A 23,123-nucleotide genomic window follows, 5' to 3' on the forward strand; every position below is an offset into this window, starting at 1 on the left:
AAGATGAATCTGGAAAATTGAAGTGTTCGCTTTTCCGTAAAACCACAGCCCGGAATACTCTCCTACATTATTCCAGTAATCACCCTCGGCACATTAGGGACAACTTACCCTATGGACAGTTTCTCCGGATCCGGCGAAACTGTTCCAAGTTATCTGATTTTTATGAACAAGCAGACAAGCTGAGCAGTCGCCTTAGAGACAGAGGTTATCCCAAACGATTGATTACACAAGCGTATAAAAGGGCTCGGTTTACTGACCGCGATAATTTGCTCACGCCCAAACAAAATTCCAACTCAGTACTGGACAAGAACAATCCACAAATGATATGTGTATTGACCCATGGGCCTCAGACCTTCGAGATCAAAAAACTTATCTCGAAATATTGGCCCATTGTCAAAATAAGCCTGCCAGACACACCTCTGCCCCGCTTCGTTTTTAAGAGGGGCAGTAATATTCGCGATAAACTTGTGCACTCTTCCCTGAAGAAAGCCGCTCCTAGAATAGGACTCTGGGACCTTAAAAGGGAAATGAAAATGTGTATACTCACATTTGGGTTAAATGCTGTAGCTCAAAGGCGTGCATAGATGACCCTTCTAAGCCTCGGGGTCTCCTCTGTGTGTTTTTTCACTCAGAGGCTGCATACTATTCATGCCAGTGACAAGGGACCATATATAGAATCTGTGACCCCCTTGCAACCAACAGGTGTAAACCAGGCTACCCAACGCACGTGCTCATCGCACTCTAGACTCCACGGACTGCACCTTTCATCTGTGCACGCCTTTGAGCTACAGCATTTAACCCAAATGTGAGTATACACATTTTCATTTCCCTCCCCACTTAGTCAGCATTATTTTGCACTTTTTTGATTTTTATTCTGACAAGTTCCTTCTTCCATTTCAGTTGTTGTTTTCTCCAATGTGAATCCTAACTTGATGTAGTCACACCAAGGGCCCCACTGGTTCCGCTTTTCAGGCGTCATTGGTTTTGGGCCCCTGAGCCCATTCACGCCTGTTTTTTCAATTTACCCACAGCGTACAAAATTAAGGTAATTGCTTTTTGACTTATTCTCTTTTAAACAATAAGGGCAACTTTATTCAAAACTTGGAGTTTGCTCCTATCATGCTTTTAATTCTAAATTTCCTTTCATGTCTGCTTCCCCACAGGGTTAAACTGCTGTGAGGTTGTTTCGCCCTGAGGAAGGCAACTTTCAACTATGTCATGAAGTTATGGCCAGACAGGCGGCATTTCAGCCGAAACGTTGTTGTGATGATGTCAATTTTTAATTTTTTTGAAACACTTTTTTGACACCTACACGTAGGCAGACCTGTCATTAGGAATACTGGAGTTAGAGCTAGTGTGGACACGGCTGTTCTTTGTAGAAAAGGAAGAATGTTTCCTTAAGAGCCGTCCATGTGTCTATTCTCCTTAAGTACTCCATTCCTTTTTTTTTATTTCACTTTTCGTGATCCTATGAAAAGAATAATTGATTTTTTCTGTTCTATAAAAAGAATAATTGATTTTTTCTGTTCTTCTAACTAAATCTAATTTTTTATTGAGAATTATAATTCTGTGTGTTCAATTTTTTGTTAAACTTTTTTGTTATTGTAAAAATTCTTTTGTTATTGGAATTTTTTCTTTGGGAAATAAATATTTTAAATATTTTCTACAAACTTGCCCTCTTTGTTTTCAGAGAATTCCACTAAAGTGTATGATACCAGTTTTTGGTACTTTTTTGAATAATTTAACTACAGTTACTTTGGTACACAGTAGGAAGGGACTTTCTGTGCTAGTAAGGTTTCTAGACAAGTCTGATCTATGAAAGTCTTGTCAAAACAGGTTCTTCCCTGTTCTTCCAAAACAATCAAGGACCACATTGATACCCTCGCTCCAGCCTTGGCTCACTTCTGAAATTACTCTTTCACCACTGGAACATTCCCTTCCCCCTGAAGCAGTCTCTTGTGCACCCCCTTCTCAAGAAACCCACAGCTGACCCCTTAACTATCACCTGATCTCCATAACTCCTTTCCTGGGCAAACTCTTGGAAAATCTGACCATCTCGCAGCTTAATCTCCACACTGAATCTGCTGGCTGTCTCCATGACCATCAGTCTGGCTTCAGAGCCACCAGAAGCACTGAAACTGCCCTCCTGAACATCCGTGAAGACCTTATTTATTACCTTGATGCTAATCATCCCTCTGTCCTCATCTTACTCAATCTCTCTTCTGCTTTCGACACGGTCAACCATGCCATCCTGCTCAACCGACTCCGTGATAAACTGGGTATCACTGATCAAGTCCTAGCCTGGCTGACCTCTTTCCTCTCGGACCGACCCTGCTAGGTCCATCTTGCGTCCTTCCTCTCCTCAATCTCACTCTCTACCTCTGGTGTTCCCCGGGGGTCTAACCTTTCTCCCTGGCTTTTTAAACAATACTTGGCACCTCTCGCCCACCTCTTGCTGCTCTTTGCTCCAACTTTTAGTGCTATGCGGATGACACTCAGCTCACTTTCAGGCTCCTCTCTGCCACCCCTTCTCCCACTCTCATCCCGGTTTGTCTGTCTGAAATCCAGGAGTGGTGTGCCGCCAACAATCTCTGCCTTAATGCCAGTAAGATAGAGATCATACTCATTGGCACACCTGCACCTTCTTTCCCGTCACTCTGTGGCCGGCCACCCTTGGCCCTCTTCCTGCTCCCACATGTGAGGCTAAGAACCTCAGGGTCATCTTCGACTCCACACTTTCCTTCTCTCCTCACATCTCTGACATCTCTAAAAAGTCAAACTACCAGCTGCACCACCTCATGGGTATTCTTCCTTTCCTCGCCTTCCCCAAGAAGATCACTGTCTCCACAGCTCTGGTACTCTCTAAACTAGACTACTGCAACATCCTCTTTCTAAATCTGCTTGCTTCTACTCTCTGTCCTTTACAACTCATCCAGAACAGGACTGCGAGAATTGTCCTTGGTCTCAAGCCCAGGGATCGTATCTCTTCAGCCCTGACATCTCTCCATTGGCTCCCAGTGGCTGCAAGGATCAAGTTCAAGACCCTCTGCATTGTCCACAAGGCCTTCTGGGGCCTAGGACTGAAATAAATATCTCCAACTCTCTCTTCAGAAATATCTTCCTACTCAAGCTCTTCGCTCCTCCACCTCCAACTCCTTGAGGGTCAGTCACTTCTCCAAGCAATGCGTTGGGTGCCTCCCTCTAGAACAGCCTCCCTGCCTCTCTGAAACTTGAGCAGAACCATCTCTGGTTCCAGAAGCACCTCAAGACCTTCCTCTTTGCTTCTGCCTTCTCCCTTCTCCCTTGATCTTCCCTGCTGATCACCTGTCTGATACTGCACTGGTCCCCTGCCTTCGGGCCCAAGTCCCTGTCCATCCAGTTGCACTTCTGCACTGCCTCCTGGCAACCTGTGCACTTGTGGTCTGTATCTGCAACTCTACAGTACCCTTACCTGCACTTATTAGACACCTGTTGTCTGCACTCTAACACACGCACTTGCCACTTGTTCGCCGCACTACTTGTTGTTTTCATCCCATATCCAGCACTTGCCCAACCACCCCTCCCCATGGCACTTTTCCCTTCCCCTCTCCCCTGCACTTGCACGATCCAAATGTCACTAGGCCTAGTAAGATTGTTATCTTTGTCCTCCCTCTGTTTCCCCTCCCTTGTCTCATCGCACCTTGAAACATTTGTGTATAGGCGCGTTATAAATGTCATATCATACCTGGTGTCCCACTCTCCCTCCCTCAAGACCCCTCATCCAGGTGATCCTCCCATACTTGTCCACCCCCAGTAACTGGAACTAAAAGCGATAGACGTGTCCTGGCCACCTGGATGACAGATCCCCGGGGAATAGCGGGTGAGACACCTTCTGGTTTCTCACAGTACACGCAAAAACTGCACGCAGAGGGGGATAAACATGGAAAGCTCTTGGCGTGCATATGCAAACAGGAGGAGATGAGGGACATGACCAGTGCCATCACGAATGAGGGTGGGGAAGTCATCAGAACCCAACATTGGATCATTGAGGTCTTCACAGGTTTTAATAAAGCAGTGTACTTGGTTAACCAGATAACGAAAGCGGAAGCCCTACTCCAGATACCCATACCGAAACTAGTGGCTACACAAGCAGACACGTTAGACACCCCACTCACACTGGAGGAAACCAGGAGGTCGTAGCAGAACTCCCAACAGCTATGACCCCGCGACCTGACGGGTTCTCCAGAGAGTTTTATTAAAAATATACTGCAGTGCTGGCACCTCAGCTACTAAAGGTTTTACAGAGAGATGTTTGAATAAGGCAGGCTGCGCAACGGCATGAGGGAATCCACAGCAATACCAGTTCTCAAAACAGCTAAGCCCCCACAGGACTGCAGCTCATACAGGCCCATCTCCATGGTGAACCAGCACTGTAAGATCCTGACGGCATTACTAGCTAATAGACTTAAAAAGGTTACAGGGAGTTTGATCAACACAGACCAAACTGGGTATGTTCTGGGGCGCAATACCACGTGGAATCTGAGAAGACTCCACCATAATATAGACAGCACTAATCATCTGGAAGGTGACTGCGCAGATGAGTCTTTGGACGCAGTGAAAACTTTTGATTTGGTCCGATGGGACTGGCTACTAGAGGTTCTGCTGCACTTCGGAATGAGGCAGGGGTTTCTGAGATGTGTGAAACTTATCCATACGGCTACCAGGGCCAGGGTGAACATGGGAGCCAGATCTCTAAGGCATGGGACGTACATAAATGAACGAAACAGGGTTGTCCATTGTCGCCAATGTTGTTCATATTGGCACTGGAACCGCAGGCGGTTTTCCTCAGGATGGAGTATGCACGAGGCCGGGATAATGATAGATGGTGTTAAGCATCTGATTTCTCTATATGCAGACAACATGCTATAGGCGCCCCAGCTCAAGATTAACTTACCATATTTATTAGACAGCCTTGACCAGTTCACAATGCTTTCGGGTATCCAGTTTAATAGGGGAAAATCCTGTCTGTTTACATTGTGTGGGCTTCCTGAACTCCCTGAGGAAAAGCTACCGGAACTAGGATACCTTCTGCTAATTGGGCGTCAATGTACGGCATGACCCGGCTGATGCACACCAGGATAACACACAAAAAGCACTAAAAGAAATAGCTAATTCAATGTGCTTCTGGAAGCGGAGACCTCTGGGGGTGCCAGGGAGAGCACCGTTATTGAAGATGGTGGTACTTCCGTGCCTTCCCTATCATTTTAGCAACATACCCTACAATATACCTAAAATGTTTTTTCAGAAACTACACACATTGGTACAGGAATTTCTATGGGGTGGGGGTTATCAGAAACAGAATAGCTCTGTGCACATTACAGAGGGTCCACACAGAGGGAGGCATCAGAATACTGCACTTTGAATGATGCTATCTAGCTGGGAAATTACAGTTTGTAGTGACATGGTTGGGGGACGAAACCTTGCAAGACACACTGCTATTAAAGCCACTGCTGTGTTGACACTTCTTGACGGAAGTGTTGTGGCGGAAGGGGAGCTATCGGTGAGATCCTCTCTATTGCTGAATCTTGGCATTGTTTTGTGACGCAGAGCTTGGAAGCTCCTGGGTAATCCGGATCCCGGCTCCCAGAGTGCCCCCTGGCAGGGGTGATTAATAACCACCAGGGCACAACTGACATGTTCAGAGAACACTGGGAGGACAAAGGTATCGCTGTGGTGGGGGACCTGCTGCGTGAGGGCCAGTGGATAGGCTTCTCAACTGTGGTCAGTGAGTACGACATACACAGGTGGGGAAGGCATGGACGAGGTGCTGTAGACCATATATGATGTGAAAGAGGGGGTCACATGATCTCTGGGCTGTATGATTTACTCCTAAACAGTCTTAATACAGTGGACGTGGGGGCACGCTGCTGGGATGGTGATGTAGGTTGGACATTCACGGCTGCAGAGTGGTAGAGGGCGATGTCATACATCAGGGGTGTCTCTAGAAATACAGGATTTAGACTTAAACAATTGTATGTTACTCACAGGGCGTATATGACACCATACAGGTTATCAAAGATTGGGGGAAGTGAGGGTAAGCATGCCGGAGGTGTGCCTAAGAGAAAGCAGAAATTCTCCATATGTAGTGGTCCTGCAGAGTGATTGGCCAGTTTTGGAGGGAAGTTGCGGAAAGGGTGGCTGTGGCAGGCATAGAGGTGCAGGATTGTCCGCCAGAGTTCTGTTTGTTGGGATCGTTCCCAAGGGGAGGTAAACATGTCAGACATTATGCAAAGATGAAGGACCTGATTTGTATATTGGCAAAACGAAGAATTGCAATGGCCTGGAAGTCGGCTGAGGGCCCCAGGATTGAAGCTTGGTGGGCCGACTTGAAATGCTGGTCGTTAGCTGAGACTGCAGTGTGGTATAGCACCCTGTGGAAGGGTGTACAGGATGGAAGTATGGGAGTGGAGGAATGGAATGCATTGACCCAGACGATGTTTTGTTCTAAAGAAGTGGCGAGTGTGTGAGGGAGGAGATCAGGCAGTAGATACAGTGCTGAGTTCGCCAGGAAGTGTATATGTATTGTAGAAAGGCCTGGGAAAGGAACGCATAACCGGACGTGGTATGACCCCAGTGGCGACCTCAGAGGGGAGGGGAGAGTGGTGATAGGAGGTTTATGTACGATTTGTGCCGGTGTCCAGCCAAAGGCTCGAAAATAAATGATCGAATGTCCATTTGTTCGTATACAAAAGGACAAAAAAAAAAGGTTGAATGTTTTTTTATTTATTTATATTTTTTTTAAGTGTAGTATGCATAAAAAGTTTTTTATGAAAAGAAAACAGGGGGTTGGGGGAGAACCCCCGCCCCATAATAAATAAAATCGACCCTTTTTTCGGTCCTTTTGGAGTAAAAGAAAGGCATTCAAGCCTTTTTTTTTTTCGATCCTTTGACCTACAACCATTTGCGCCAGAAGCACAAATGGATTCTGATATTGCCATAATTGCACTCTTATCTACTGTACATTTGTTTGTTTGAAAACCAATAAATATGTTTGTTTTTTTAAACATAACATAACATGTTTTTAAGTTTAAATGGGCTAGTAAGTTTCCTGGGGTTTCCCATCACACAATGGTGGCCGCCAGGGAAAATGGTAGTCTAGGATGGCCGGATCTGGAAGGTTGTCTACACGCAGCGCAATTGGCCCCCACTCTGGAAGGCACATCTGACCCGGTAATGAAACAATGGGCAAGGATAGAACAAAATTAAACTGGGCGGCCCAATACAGGAATGATGGTGGTTTTTCCCAAAGGACTGACAACATACGCGAGGGGTACTTCCAACAACAAGGGCAATTAGGGCATTTTGGGGTCAGGCAGCGGGGAGATATAATATAACTACCCAACCCTCTCCGCTTACTCCAATTTTGAAAACCCCGGAATTTCCACCGGACCAATGCTCTTGGCGGCATGAGCAAGGGCTAGAAGAGGGGCTGAGCTGCTTGGCCCAATTATTTATTTGTAGGAGGGAGATCACTATCATTTGAAGAATGCAAACAAACATCCCTTCTCATGGACGCAGCTAAATACAAATGCATACAATGTAGACATTGAATTAGTGGAGATAAGGTTACACAGAGCAAATAGAGAGACAGCGACATTTGAGGATCTGTTGCTTGGGGATTTTCCATCGAGAAGGGTAGCTTCGCTATACAAGGTCCTTAATTTCAGTCGATTTAAACCACCTCATGAATGCATGGTGAAATGGGAGGAAGACTTGGGATCCCCCTATCGATGAGGTGGCATGGTACAACATTTGGACTAGGGCCACGAAAGCGCCAAATTGTGTTCAGTTGAAGGAAAATGGTTATAAAATAACGTGTCCTTGGTATCTCACCGTGTGGAGGCTTCATAGAATCAGCCCGCCTGCCCCCACCACTCGTTTGAGTGGTGGACAGCCCTGGGGCACATTGTTCCATAGACGGTGGTCGTGCAGTCTAATCCAACCGTACTGGAAGGTAGTGCTATCGCACATTAAAGCCGTTAGAGAGACAGAATTGTCATTAGACCCGCTCAAGCGACTGCTGGGCAATGGAGACCCAGTGGGCGTCGAAAAGCTGTAAAAACAAACTTCCTGGTAGCAGCCTGGGTCACGATATTCCGGCATTGGAGGTCAAATCATACACTAGATATTCGAGAATGGTGGTCCAGAATATGGTTTGGAACCCGTTTATTCCCTTTGCGCATCAAAATTATTTCCCAAATATACATCACAGGCCTCAGGATCTGAGATCATTTTGCAGTGTTATAGTGTTTAGTAAAATGGGGCTGAACGCATGCTAGGAGTGTCAAGGACGTTGTGCTTCGTAGAGCGCATAAGCCTGTGTGACGTCATCGGAGGAACCGGGCGTGCTCTGGATGCGGTTTAACTTTCGCCATTAGATATGGTGAGCAGTTTCTTCTTGGTAGGGCTATGCACATAATGTTGAGGCAGGGATGCTTGCGAAGTGGTGCAATTGTCACCAGAAAAGTACAATACTGTGCATCGCAAATACTCAATATAAAAAAGTTGCAATATAAAAAAAACAATAGTTGCCATTTGTGTTACCACCACAACCATAAAGTCAAAACAATGACATACACTGGAGAACTTCTGAAATAATGATAGCAGTAACTGGGCATGAGGGCTGCACCTTACATAAGGTGAATATACCTTGCATAAGGCATTAGCTGTCATTACTGGGGAGGTGGTGGCTGCACGTGACATATGATAGCAGTAACTGGGCATGAGGGCTGCACCTTACATAAGGTGAATATACCTTGCATAAGGCATTAGCTGTCATTACTGGGGAGGTGGTGGCTGCACGTGACATATGATAGCAGTAACTGGGCATGAGGGCTGCACCTTACATAAGGTGAATATACCTTGCATAAGGCATTAGCTGTCATTACTGGGGAGGTGGTGGCTGCACGTGACATATGATAGCAGTAACTGGGCATGAGGGCTGCACCTTACATAAGGTGAATATACCTTGCATAAGGCATTAGCTGTCATTACTGGGGAGGTGGTGGCTGCACGTGACATATGATAGCAGTAACTGGGTATGAGGGCTGCACGTTACACATGGTGAATATATCTTGCATAAGTCATTAGCTGTCATTGATGGGGAAGTGGTGGCTGCACTTCATATGTGATGGCAGGAACTGGACACGTGAGGCTGAACTTTCACGTGGTGCCTATATAATGCATAGGTGGAATTATATGACATTGGGTGGTGTTAATCAGGTACTAGGAGGGTGGGCTCGCATTTAAACGCCGAACCTGCTCATGTAAGGCTGCATTTTTTTTTTTAAAACCTTGTCAACACAACTTTTTTTAAATAAATACCAAATCACATGGCTTTCTCAGAGCTTATTTTTTTCAATATTTGTTTTTCTCTGCCATGGGTTCCTTTTGACTCCTTTTAGCTGCTCACCTTTACCGCCCAGTGACTGCTGCAGCACAGGTCCATTATGACCTACACTTCAAAGGTTCAGCAACTGCTGAACTCCAAATGCAGCCCCTTATCCGCTCTGTTGCTGCTGCATCGGTCTGATGTGCCGGCTGAGCCAGAGCAGAGGTAGCAGCGGAGGAAGGGGTACAATATATATATATATATATATATATATATATATATATCCCTTAATTGGAGCAAAATCGGGCTCGCTTCATTCAGTGAGCACCACCTTGGGAGCCTCTTTGAGAGACCGCCATCTACAGTGGTGTACCGATCGGAGGGGTAGAGGCGGGCAGCTTGCCCACTCGGTGGCTCTTTTAGAGCCAGTTCAGGACGTTTAGCAGTGGGGCACCTCTCCCGTTAGGGACCCTCAGACGGTGGCAAATGGGAGAGGTGTCCCGCTGGCAGGACCATGAGGGTGCAGAGCACTGTGTGCCTGCTCAGCACCGTCATTGTCCTGGCACAGAGAATTGGAGCCATTAGGCACTGATGGGAGAGAGGGGGAACTATTAGCAGGGACCTTTGTCCCTTAAGAAATGTGAATAGTGGGGGATCAGAAGTGAGAAGGGTGCATAATGCTGCAGGCTTTATGAAATAATGACTATGGCTTTAAAACCCACGAGGGGTTGGGGAGTTGTTAGGCTCACATTAATCTGCATGATGCTATTGTGACTTTGCATGCAGGATGGCGAGAATACAACTAAAGCCATGCTCTTATTTCTCAACATATTTCTATGAGGATGTATATAGTGCAAAATGAGTCTATTATGAAAGGCTAGTTTACTATGTAATGTAATTTGCTTCCAAGGCATTGCTATGACGTGTTATTTAAGCACATGCAATGCAAAGCAAAACCTTAATAAAAATGTAGGTCAACTAAACCGGGGAAGAAATGTGCACAGTTGCTTAAATTATCGACATACCAGCATTTAACCAAATGGTGTGATCCTGGGCAAATCATTTAATCACACTGTTTTATCTGCAGCTCTGTACGTGATTCACTTCATATCTTATGTTATTATATCATGATGTTATTAGAAAAAAAGCCCAGGGCCATCTTAAGCATGTTTGGGGCCATGGCATTGGACATCTTTGGGGCCGCCCTCCACCAAACCAAAGGAATGAAGTGGTCAAGAATATCTGGTGTCACCCTACGCCCCCACTGTGAGCATAACCTATGGATTGATATGCTTCCCTGCAGCATTCAAAATAAGCATATTTACTCCCTTTAAGCCCTCTTACCCTCTTCATTCTTGCTCTAATCAGAATGATAAACAAGTAGCATTTGAAGGCCAACATTAGCAGTCTACGAAGAGGTTACTTCTCTTCTAGTATAGAAACAGGATACTTTTTATCAATAGCATCCGGGAAGGTATGTAGCATGTAGTATTAATGCAGGACTGTATGTAAAAGGTACATGTAACCCAGAATAGGCAGAGAACTCACATTAGCTGCATTAAAGAATACAAAAGTGTTGAAGCATGGATAGAGTAGACCAATTGTAAGGAAGGAGAAGGCTGCACATAGCATATCATGGATAGTGAATGCAGATTAGAAGCTACCAGGAAGGTGTCTCTATCCAGAAAGACTGATATTAGAAGTGGGACATGGTTTTCAAATAGTGTTGCCATTAGAGATCAAGGGAATAAGTGCCTGTGGTGTGCAGTATATCAATGCTCACTATTATAGTGAAAGTAACCCTATAGCCAGTGAAACCGTGAGTGAGGCTTTGATAAAGATCATACCCTGAGAAGGAAATCACTCTGAAGGGCTGACAATTTTGAAAGGTTTAGGGACTGGCAATTCTGAGAGGTTAGGCAATACAAGATTAAATGAGATGCACAGGATAACACATTTCTAAAGGGGTGAAGCTGGGATTTGTGCCAACTCTGCAATTTCTGCATTTGAACACTTTCTTTTCCAGCTCTTACCACTCAAACAATCTTATTTTATAAAACTGACTTGCAAAGTACACAAATCACATTTTTAAACCTGACCATTTTTAAATCCAAAATATTACGGAAGGGTGCTACGCAAAATGGGAATGATTCTAGCTTCATTCTCTCCATCATCAATGGAAGTATACAAGTACCAGCATATCAATCAATGTGATTTAACAGATGTAATCTAGGTATGTCTTCTGTACTTTTAAGCTTTAAATACTTCCAAAACAATGGCTTGTGAAATTGTCATTCATAAACGTGTAGAAAAACCTTTGACTTTTATACAAAAAGAAAAAGGTCTTTGTGTCAAACGAGCAGACCTTAAAATATGGTTGCCCAAGGCCTACAACATCTGGTCCGCTCTCTCCTATCTACCACCCCTTCCACTCAAATGGCCTACATAAGATGAAAGATCAAGTAATGAGCTAAACGATGCCACCAGAATGCAAGAAGGCAAACCTCACAGTAGACAGCACAGTAGTGCAAGAGATATTATATGATTTGACCCGGATCACTTTATCGTCTGCTGGCAAAGCCATTAGACAAGTATGAACACTTTGGTTCCACAGTCTTTTATTCACCTCTTGGACTGATAGTTTATGCTTATCTTGGGAGGGGATTGCCTAGGTTTTAGAACGGCCCCTAACAAACCAATTTCTAGACCTTCACCATACAAATGACAGGTTCGTTTTTATAGCAACCCCTTACTGGTGCAGGAACATTGCTGATAATAGCACCTTTTATGCTGCAAAACCAAGTACATATGCAGGTAGGTTTATAAACTTCAGTCATAGGAAAGGTTTGTCCAGCCTTGCTAGAATGTGCTGTTCTAATCTTTCATATGGACACATATCTCTGCAATGAGTGCTTAACACACTGAGCTAACTTCTGAATCATAGTGGCACTCAATTTATCAATATGGATTTCAACTTTTGCTATTGCACATGATCAACATAATTCCCACAAGAAGGGAAGAATGCTACAGAAGTTATGTCGTACGGAACACACAAACTATGTATTCCACAGTGAACACAGAAACCATTAAATGATTAATTGATCAAGGCAGAATGTACTTGCCAAAACAGACAGGCAAGGAACAAGTTACTTACCTGTAACTGTTGTTCTCCAGCATGGGTCTGGCATGGATTCACATGCTCATGAATATTCCCCGTCGTCAGGCTGGGAATCCTCGGTAAAGAAAAAATCAGTATCAGTTTTGTTTCTGATCTATCTTTCTTAGTAGTAACCAATCACTGGTCTCTGGGTCATACTGCCCCCAGCCAATGACTGCCCTCTGCCTAAGCCCCGCCCCAGGCAGCCATCCTCAGATTTGGTAGCACGTAAAGTGGCAGTATGACCAAGTGAAGAGCCGCAGAGGGGTAGGCGGGAGGGTTTGCATGTGAATCCATGCCAGACCCATGCTGGAGAACAGTTACAGTTAAGTAACTTGTTCTTTCTCCAGCATGGGGTCTGGCATGGATTCACATGCTCATGAATATAAGAATACATAGCAGTACACACATGCACAACCACGGCAGGTGGCAAAAGGCTCAACATTAAGCATCACATAAACTCAACATTAAGCAACTCTTACCTCCTCACCAGGCCCACCTTCTGGCGGACAGGTTGCGCAGCACTGCTTGGCCGACCTAGGACTCCTCCCTGGAATCCCGGTCGACACAGTAGAATCTCATGAAGGTGTGCGTCGACCTCCACGTAGCAGCCCTGCAGATGTCCAGCAGGGGCACACCAGACAAGAACGCCGTGGTAGCAGCGATCACTCTGGTCGAATGGGCTCTCGGACGGCCAGGCAACGGTCGGTTTGCCAACCGGTGACAGTACATGATGCAGCCGGAGAGCCATCTGGAAATAGAAGCCTTCGAGAGGGCCTTCCCTTGGTTCACAGGTCCAAAGTTCACAAACAGCTGTGACATCTACCGAAAACTCTTCGTGTGGTCCACGTAGAACTTCAGCGCTCTAGCTACATCCAGCGAGTGCAAAGTCCTCTCAGCCGGCGACGAAGGCGACGGGAAGAAAACTGGTAACACCAAGGGCTCGTTGAGATGGAAGTCCGACAGCACCTTGGGCATAAAGGAGGGGTGCGTCCTCAGCACCACCCTCGTCTCATGAAAGGTCAAGTATGGAGGCTTGAAGGATAGGGCCTGGTTCTCTCCCACACGTGCGGAGGTGATGGCCACAAGAAATGCTGTCTTCCACGACAGGAACTTCAACGGCGCCGAATGCAGAGGCTCGAATGGGGCCCCCATGAGCCTGGTCAGCACCACGTTGAGCTCCCAAGCCGGGACCGGAGCCTTCACCGGTGGGAACGATCGGAACAGTCCTTTCATAAATTCCTTCACCACGCGATGAGACCACAGTTCCCGTAGTTCTGGTGTAGTTCTGGTGTATCGGGAAATCGCTCCCAGGTGTATCTTGATGGAAGCATGCGCTAGTCCCGCCTTGGCCAGCGACAGTAGGTACGGTAGCACTTGAGGGGCTGTAATCTGTAGAGGGTTAATCTTCTGTGCATGGCACCAGACAGAGAACCTCTTCCACTTGTGTCCGTAGCACTTAAGAGTTGAGGACGCCCTGGCCTTTGCAAGAACCTCTTTGCAGTCCGCCGGGATTTCGTATCCTCTGAACTCTAGTGCTGCAGGAGCCAGGCCTGCATGTTCAGAGACTCCAGGTCGTGATGGAGGATGGCGCCTCCTTCTCTGGAGAGAAGATCTGCGTCCGTTGACAGTTTGACTGGTGGGGACGCCGACAAGTCCAGAAGGTGGGAAACACATCTGTCTCGGCCACGCCGGTGCGACGAGGATCATCCTGCACCGGGACCTCTTGAGTGGGTTGATGAGTCGGAGCAGCAACGGCAATGGAGGGAACGCATACAGGAACAGGCCGTCCCAGGGGAACGAGAAAGCATCGCCCATGCTCTTCGGCTGGGGAAACCTGCTGGCGAACCTCTGGCACTTGGAGTTTGTCGCCGTCACGAACAGGTCGATCTGAGGTTTCCCCCATCGCTGGAAGGACCTTGTTCCTCCCTGGTTCCGGATGTAGAACATCGTGGTGGTGTTGTCGGTGAAGATCCTCGCCACCTTGCCCTTGAGGAACGGGAGAACACTGCTCGGAGCTCCAGTATGTTGATGTGGAGCGGCCTCTCCTCCGGGAGCCAAAGGCCTTTCGCATGAAGATCTCCAGTGTGCGCTTCCCACCCCTCCAGGGAGGCAACCGTCGTCACCGTCACCTAGTGGCTGGGGTCTGAAAGTCCGTGCCCGCCGCCAGATGCACACTGGTGCCCATCCACCGAATTGCTTGGACGCTGTCGCTCTCGTCCTCCTCATCGGGATTCCTCCCGTGGGACTGGGCCTCCTCAATTTCTTGTCAAGGCCCTCCACGACTTCAACCAGCTCCTCCTCGGAGGCTGTGTCCATGTCCGTAATGGCCACCGGCCCCCCCCTTCTTTTCCCACCGGGGTCTTCACGGGGGTCTTCTCGATGGGCTGAAAAGAGGATTCCCTCCGCGGTGGCAGGGAAACTCTGGGCCCCGCGGTCGCCTCCACTGGGGCAGCCTCCACAGGTTGCGCCAGGGCGGTCACGACTTCCTCGATAGAGGCCGTAGCTGGGTGAATCAAGGCCTTCACCTCCTTGTGCGTGCTTGCGGCCTTCACCTTGGGAGGAGGGTCTCCGACTCGCTCCCCCTCGGCTGGTTCCTTCGAGATCGACCGGGGCCTCTCTAGAAGTTTAGCCGGGTTCTCGGATTTCCTCTTCCCCGAGCCAGAGCGTTGGCTCGTGGTTGATGGCGCCGGTGAGGATGCGCCCTGACTGGCAGCCGAGGAGCCAGACCGTTCGGTGCTCCCGGTGCCCGCAGACTCGCAGTGCTTTGCCTTCTGTTGGAACCCTGTCGCCGGGGCGCCCTCACAGGACTTACAAGACCGCTCTGACTTCTTCTTCTTCACACCTGATGGGCTCTTGCCTTCTAGCCAGTTGGCGAGACGGGTCCGATGATCACTCATAGTCCGATCCGACATGTTCATGCAAAATGCACAGTCCTTCTCCACGTGCGTTTCGTGTTCGTGAAGGCAGTAGAGGCATCTCGAATGCTTGTCCTCCTTGAACACATTCTGTAATTTGCATACAGGGCAGTTCCTGAACAGCTTGGATCCGGGTGTCGAGCTTCCCTTCTCCTGGGCCATGTCCAAGGGTCCACGAGGTAGGCCTCAGATACTTCTGGAATCCTCCAAGAAGCATAACTCGACGAAACTTCGCCCTTGAGGGGCGTAGAGAAATACCAAAACGGGTCCCCGTTGCGAAAAAATGCAAAACGCAGTAAAAGCTCGAGAGCAATAGCACGAGGACTGCCAACACTTGAATGTGCGGTAAAAATCTGAGGATGGCTGCCAGGGGCGGGGCTTAGGGAGAGGGCAGTCATTGGCTGGGGGCAGTATGACCCAGAGTCCAGTGATTGGTTACTACTAAGAAAGACAGATCAGAAACGAAACTGATACTGATTTTTTCTTTACGGAGGATTCCCAGCCTGACGACAGGGAATATTCATGAGCATGTGAATCCATGACAGACCCCAGGCTGGAGAATAGGTTTAGTGCCTCAGCAGCATGCCTTAAAATCTCCTGGCATGTGCTATTTAAGTCTGGTGAACAATGGAATCTTACTTTAGATCAGGCAGCCTGTGGGGCCCCCTCCAAGGTGGGGGCCCTGGGCAAGTGCCCCTTTTGCCCTCCCATAAAAACGTCTCTGAAAAAGGCTAATGACTATAGAGTTGCTCCATATATAAAAAATAGACCAATTTAGGCATTTTGCACCACAATGTTTTTTGCCACTTGGCTTACTTATGGCAACTTATTGTAAAGTCACTTCCATGGTGCCTCCAAGTATCAAAGACTGATGATGCTCCTTGTAATGTCTGTTTCTGGGAAGCCACTTATGTTTGTGCGATCCATATGCAAATTTTGATGTTTGCACGTATGTTGCCCAACAGAGCCGGGATACAGCTGTAATAGATGAGTTTCCAACATCTATACTTGTCCTGATTTTTTTTGTTTTGTTATATGAATGTGCTAAAATGCCATCTGCCACTAATGTTACCAGAAAAGTTGATTGGGGGTGCGCATGATACCGTATGGAATCGCATGCACTGAATTTGGGGGAAAAGTAGCAGGACTTTTTTTCGTGCTTCACTCCCCCACTCTTGCAATGCTGGATTCTCCCCTGATCATCTCTAGCACTTCTAGCACACTCTGTTTAGTGATCATAATCTAGCAGGCTCTTTCTGTGCTGTACCATGTATAAAGAAAGTCCTAGTCTAGGACCACCACCTAGCGGTCCTTTAAGGACGCACCCCACCAGGTGTCACTGCTGCTTGGGTGACGTTTAGATCTTTTCTCAAAGCCATACCTCAACTGGACAGGAGATGTCACTGTTGCACTATTGTCTGCCTGCACCATGCGACTATGACGTGTAGAGACTGAAGCATCGGAAGCATGAACCGCAATTATATTGCAGGGCAGCGTACAAATGATCAATTATAGACGCCATGTTTGTTTGGAGAAGAAAGAGAAAGCGGTAGGTGTGCTTGGCTTCAGCACTAGTAGTGGGGAGGAAGTGAACCAGAATGCAATGATTAAAAAAATGTTTTTAAAAAAAGATTAGGAGCCGTTATCTTGACATTTACAATAATGACAAAATACCTGGTAGCTTGTCTGTGCTCGCTTCTTAGCATATTAGTTTCACATATATCTGTATAGTTTTCTTTTTTTGCACGCATCCTTGCTCTCTCTAAAGAGCTGGTTTGAAAAACGATTTTTTCATTGCTTGGAAGGCACCACAATATCGACAGACCTGCATGGGCGCTGGCACTGCATGAGGGCTGTTGCTGCATGAATACTGGGGCTGCATGGGTGCTGCTGCTGCCTGGGCGCTGGCACTGCATGAGGGATGTTGCTGCATGAGTACTGTGGCTGCATGGGTGCTGTTGCTGCCTGGGTGCTGGGACTACATGAGGGCTGCTGCTGCATGAGCACTGGGACTGCATGGGTGCTGTTGCATGGGAACTGGGACTGCATGAGAGCTGTTGCTGCATGAGTACTGGGGCTGCCTGGGTGCTGCTGCCTGGGCGCTGGGATTACATGAGGGCTGCTGCTGCATGAGCACTGGGACTGCATGAGTGCTATTGCATGGGCACTGGGACTGCATGAGGGCTGCTGCTGCATGAGTACTGGGGCAGCATGGGTGCTGCTGCTGCCTGGGCTCTGGGACTACACGAGGGCTACTGCCGCATGAGCACTGGGACTGCATGGGTGCTGTTGCATGGGAACTGGGACTGCATGAGAGCTGTTGCTGCATGAGTACTGGGGCTGCATGGGTGCTGCTGCTGCCTGGGCGCTGGGACTACATGAGGGCTGCTGCATGAGCACTGGGACTGCATGAGTGCTATTGGATGGGCAATGGGACTGCATGAGGGCTGCTGCTGCATGAGTACTGGGGCAGCATGGGTGCTGCTGCTGCCTGGGCGCTGGAACTACACGAGGGCTACTGCTGCATGAGCACTGGGACTGCATGGTTGCTGTTGCATGGGAACTGGGACTGCATGAGAGCTGTTGCTGCATGAGTACTGGGGCTGCATGGGTGCTGCTGCTGCGTGGGCGCTGAGACTACATGAGGGCTGCTGCTGCATGAGCACTGGGACTGCATGAGTGCTATTGGATGGGCACTGGGACTGCATGAGGGCTGCTGCTGCATGAGTACTGGGGCAGCATGGGTGCTGCTGCTGCCTGGGCGCTGGGACTACACGAGGGCTACTGCTGCATGAACACTGGGTCTGCATGGGTGCTATTGCATGGGCACTGGGACTGCATGAGGGCTGCTGCTGCATGAGTACTGGGGCTGCATGGGTGCTGTTGCATGGGCACTGGGACTGCGTGGGTGCTAGGTTTTACCTGCAACTGAGGCCTTTCGCACAGGTCACCGGTGAAGGACAGCGGGCACTGGCAGCGGAATCCAGTAGGAGGTGGTCTTGAGTCAGGGTGGGCAGGCTGGCAAAGTCCTCCATTCAGGCAAGGGCTGGAGGCACAGGGATCTAGAAGGCAAAAAGGCAGTGAAAAAACAATCAGGCGCGTACATGTTCAAACTGAATGAACGTAATCGTCTTTACGAGTCAAACAAGTGGTACTTACAGACTTACTACATGACATAACTTTCTAGGACACCCAATAGGTACATTATTACTTTTCAGTTTTGGCTTGGGTACCGGCAGCTATGCCCATCCCGTCATGGCATATCATTCTGACTGTTTGCTGTATCCTGAGGGCCAGGCCCGTTTCTTGGCCCGGGCGAAGCGGGCAACTGCCCAGGGCGCAATAGCCACGGGGGCACAATCGCCCACCCTGGTGAGGGCTCGAATTGTCCTGGGGGTGCATTTACCTCGGGGCGCGATTGCTTGAGTGGAGGCAGCAGGTGCTGGCTCTACCTCTGATGTGCTCACGTTAGGTGCCTAACCCGGCACCTAACGTGAGCAAATCAGAGGCGGCGCCAGCACCCGCTGCCTCTACTCTAGCAATCGCTAACAAACGGCCTCCAATGAACTTCCTCAATGCTTGCTGCGGCACCAGCACCCCTGCTGCTAAATTTCATTAGCAGCAGGGGTCACTATCAGACTCGGCGCCGCAGCGGGTGATGTGAAGAAACAATAATGTTAGGAGTTAACTTCCCCGTGGCTTATCGGTGGTGCAGCACTGCTTACAGTGTTGTGTGCACTGTAGTAGTCACGGTGGCAGTGTTTATATAATTGTTGATGTGCCCCTGGACTAGTAGAAAGTCTACATTGTGTGTCTGATTTCTAGTTCCTAGGTGTGGTTCTAGGCTTGGTGTATGCACCAGGAGTTTGGGGCGGGCTCCAGTGGCACGCTCTTCTGTGTGCTGCTGTAGGTTTTGTATAGTTTTGATCATTACAACGCTGGTGTGGCTACTGTGATGCTGAGTTGCCTTCCAAGGCTAATCTAGCACGTGTTTCCGGGCCGCCGTGAATCTCAACCCAGCGGTGCTGTGACCCCCGCGCAGACTTAGGCGTGGCATTCTTCAAGGGCACGGGTGGCACTGGCCTAAAGATCACGGTATTAACTGGCCGAGCCGCGCATGTGGTAATTACTGCAGAGCCATAGGTTTGCCAGGTGGCTTCTGTCTCCATGCACATTTAAAAACAATTAAAAACATGGTACAAAAGGGCATTTTAAAAAAAACTAATTTTTAACCCACACAAAGGGGGTGTTTTTTCATGGTGCACTGATTATTCCACTACATAAGGAAGCCTCTTTCTGATCCCAAAGGCAGCTCGTTCAAACTTTGTCATGGGGAGGGCGCAGTAGAGAAGTAGTGCGAGCAATGGGGCCAACCAGCAATGGCATCTCCGCTCCTGAACGGGGAGGCCAAAGGTTGTCCCACTGAACAGATCCCTGTCCTGGCTTCCTCTCCTTCCTGCCCGGGGCAGAGCAGAGGGAACCTACACGGTCAGGGTGAAACCAGAACCAGTGACAACACCACTCGGCCCATCCGTTCTGGTGCCTTCCATCTACTCGGGATGACTAGGTTCCACATCCCAAACTTCTGTTTGTAGTCTAGGATCATGTTTACACCCAGGGCCGGTTTGTCCCCTGAGTTGGTGTGTTTTTTTAGCAGCGACAGTCCACACTAGGCCATTCTTTCTACCAGGGTGGATGCACCATATTAACATTCACTTCCTGTTTTTTCAAAAGGAAAGGGAACTGGGGAAATTGCAGAAAGGCACGTCCATTAGTACTTTTTATGACCTGGGCATCTATTCGCAGTACCTGGCAAATGCCTAAAACGTATACACAAGCCAAAAACTGTCGGCTTTGCTAATTATTTTTTTAACCAGACTTCGTTGATGGACATGCACAGTGCTTATAAATCAATTGGCTGAAGGCAGACCTGGTTAAGACATGTTTACTACACCAGTAGTGGTGATAGCTCAAAAGTCATTAACTCTCTGAGGACTGCTTTGAAAAAACACTGGCATGTACTTCGAGTGCAAAGTTTGATGTTAAGGCTTGGTTAAAGAGAGCTGAGTTTCCTTCTTGCTCAGTACGTTGAAAGGCCAACTCTAGCATGAACCAGACGACTGAGTCCTTTTGCCAGTACTGCCATAGCACCTGGTACTTGGCTTGTTCATTTGGGGGAGTATAAGTGGACACTTTGTAATTACTCTATTCGTCCCTTATTTTGCCAAAAATGATCCTCGGTAACCACCCATCAAAATGTGAGGAATGATTAACTAGAGGAGCAACTCAGGAGGGAGCCAATGACCAGAGGGTTGATAGGCCATATGAACTAAGGACCAGAGGAGTGATGGGCCAGAAGAGCAACTCATGAGGGAACCAATGACCAGAGGGGCGATGGGTCATATGAACCAAGGACCAGATGAGTGGTGGACCAGAAGAGCAAATCGCGACGGAACCAATGACCAGAGGGGTGATGGGCCATATGAACCAAGGACCAGAGGAGAACGATCAACCAGGTTTCCCAAAACCAGAAGGGCAACTGACCAGAGAAGAGTGACTCACAAGGGAGTGACGGATCAGAGGAGTGACAGAAAAGCGGAGCAACTCACAAGGGCCTTGTTGCCAAGTGGGGGGTCCATGCCATGCGTGACGCCATTAGCCAGTCCTGGATTTTCACTTTGCATGGAGGTCCTTCTAGGCCCATACTAATAATGGGAAGAACACAAATAGCAGTCCTAGCAATTAACAGGAAATGCCCGGGCTGGCTCAGTGTCACAAAGGACATGGAAATACCTGGCAGGTATGCAAGGGAGCCAAGGACCAGAGGAGAGTGACGAATAAAGGACCAGTTGGCCGATGGACCAGAAAGGATCCAAAAAGTCAATGATGTGCTTTTATAAGTCACACATACAAGAAATAAAATAGACACTAATTATCAGAAAACTAAAAAGCTATTTTAATAAAAGTTCTTGAATCACAATGTAATAAAACCTGTTTCATGTGTATAACAGGATTTATTGACGTTGGGTAGGAGTTACTTAACCGCAGGGTATAATTTGGGAGTGGCGCCCATGCCAAGCGTGCGGGACGGGGGGGTGCAATTTAGTGTTTCGCCCTGGGCACAAAATGGACTAGAAACTGCCCTGCTGAGGGCCCTGGTGTGTGAAGGTAATCTTTCTATGCAAGTTGTGAACCCATTGGAGGATGGAATAGGCACCCAATGGATTTATCGACCAGAGGCATCAAGCCCGCCATCTAATGATTTGCTGTGATCAGAGGAAATGTGTTACACAGATAATTAAATGCCCATGGAGTCAGAAGACCCTTTGCCTTTCAACACTTCAATAGATGTCTTGGGGTTTAAGTAAATACAGAGACGGGCGCACGTTTTCTGTAACTATTAGGGTGAGTGTGCTTGTGGTACTTTTCTTCTGTGGGTGTGGGTTCCATGGGTCACACAAAAAAAGGTCACACTCGCGGATTGCAGCCCAAAAGGTTGCATACCGCTGGTGAGACCTTTTGTGCGTGGCCCTCTCCCGGTCATTGTGGTGAGTGCACCCCCCCAAACCTGTAGCCACTACACCAGGGGTGCACAACTGATTTTGACAGAGGGCCGAAAGTACCTTACATGGTGGCTATAGTGGGCCAAAAAGTAAAAGTGGGCAGGGCGGTAGGCGGGGCGTGGCAGGACGCTGTTTCAACCCCCAATTTGTATTAAACACATAGAAAAAGAATACGTTTTTGAGGGTTAATGATTTTTATTTGCATTTCAAACTTACATTTTGTACTACACATTTTCCATTGTTATAATTTATTTCTATTTTGTTATTGTATATCGTCTGTTTAATTAAATTATATATATTTTATTGACCCTTGATTGGACATTCCGTTATTTTGGACTGCTATAGTTTGCTATTTGGGTTGCCAAAGATGAGTATGGCCTTCGATTAGTCAGGTTTCCTCAAAAAGCAAAGGATGTTCATCTCCTAACTGTGCCTGTTTTAGCTTTATTATTGGGTTCACTCTTGGAGTGCAACACTATGCCCCATGGCTCCCACCCCCAACCAAACACTATGCCCCAACGCCCCCTCACCCCCCAACCAAACACTATGCCCCATGCCCCCCTCACCCCCAAGCAAACACTATGCCCCATGGCCCCCTCACCTCCAACCAAACACTATGCCCCATGGCTCCCACCCCCAATCAAACACTATGCCCCATGGCCCCCTCACCCCCAACCAAACACTATGCCCCATGGCCCCCTCACCCCAAACCAAACACTATGCCCCATGGCTCCCACCCCCAACCAAACACTATGCCCCATGTCCTTCACCCCCAACTAAACACTATGACCCATGTCCCCCTCACCCCCAATCAAGAACTATGACCCATGTCCCCCTCACCCCCAACCAAACACTATGCCCCATGGCTCCCACCCCCAACCAAACACTTTGCCCCATGGCCCCCGCACTCCCAACCAAACACTATGCCCCATGGCTCCCACCCCCAACCAAACACTATGCCCCATGGCCCCCTCACCACCAACCAAACACTATGCCCCATGGCCCCCTCACCCCCAACCAAACACTATGCCCCATGGCTCCCTCACCCCCAACAAAACACTATGCCCCATGGCACCCTCAACCCCCAACCAAACACTATGCCCCATGTCCCTCAC

General features: G+C 48.2%; 1 protein-coding gene across 1 annotated transcript in view; it reads right to left on the reverse strand.

Moving 5' to 3' along the window:
- Positions 1 to 23,123, reverse strand: part of KCP (kielin cysteine rich BMP regulator) — an 823,409-nt gene that overhangs the window by 516,540 nt on the left and 283,746 nt on the right. The window contains exon 6 of the mRNA XM_069629543.1: positions 18,368 to 18,507. Coding sequence (XP_069485644.1) covers positions 18,368 to 18,507 — 140 coding nt within the window. The remainder of the gene's footprint in view (positions 1 to 18,367; positions 18,508 to 23,123) is intronic.

Source organism: Ambystoma mexicanum, chromosome 12 (genome assembly GCF_040938575.1).
Source record: "Ambystoma mexicanum isolate Mex_15411 chromosome 12, UKY_AmexF1_1, whole genome shotgun sequence".
Lineage (NCBI taxonomy): Eukaryota > Metazoa > Chordata > Amphibia > Caudata > Ambystomatidae > Ambystoma > Ambystoma mexicanum.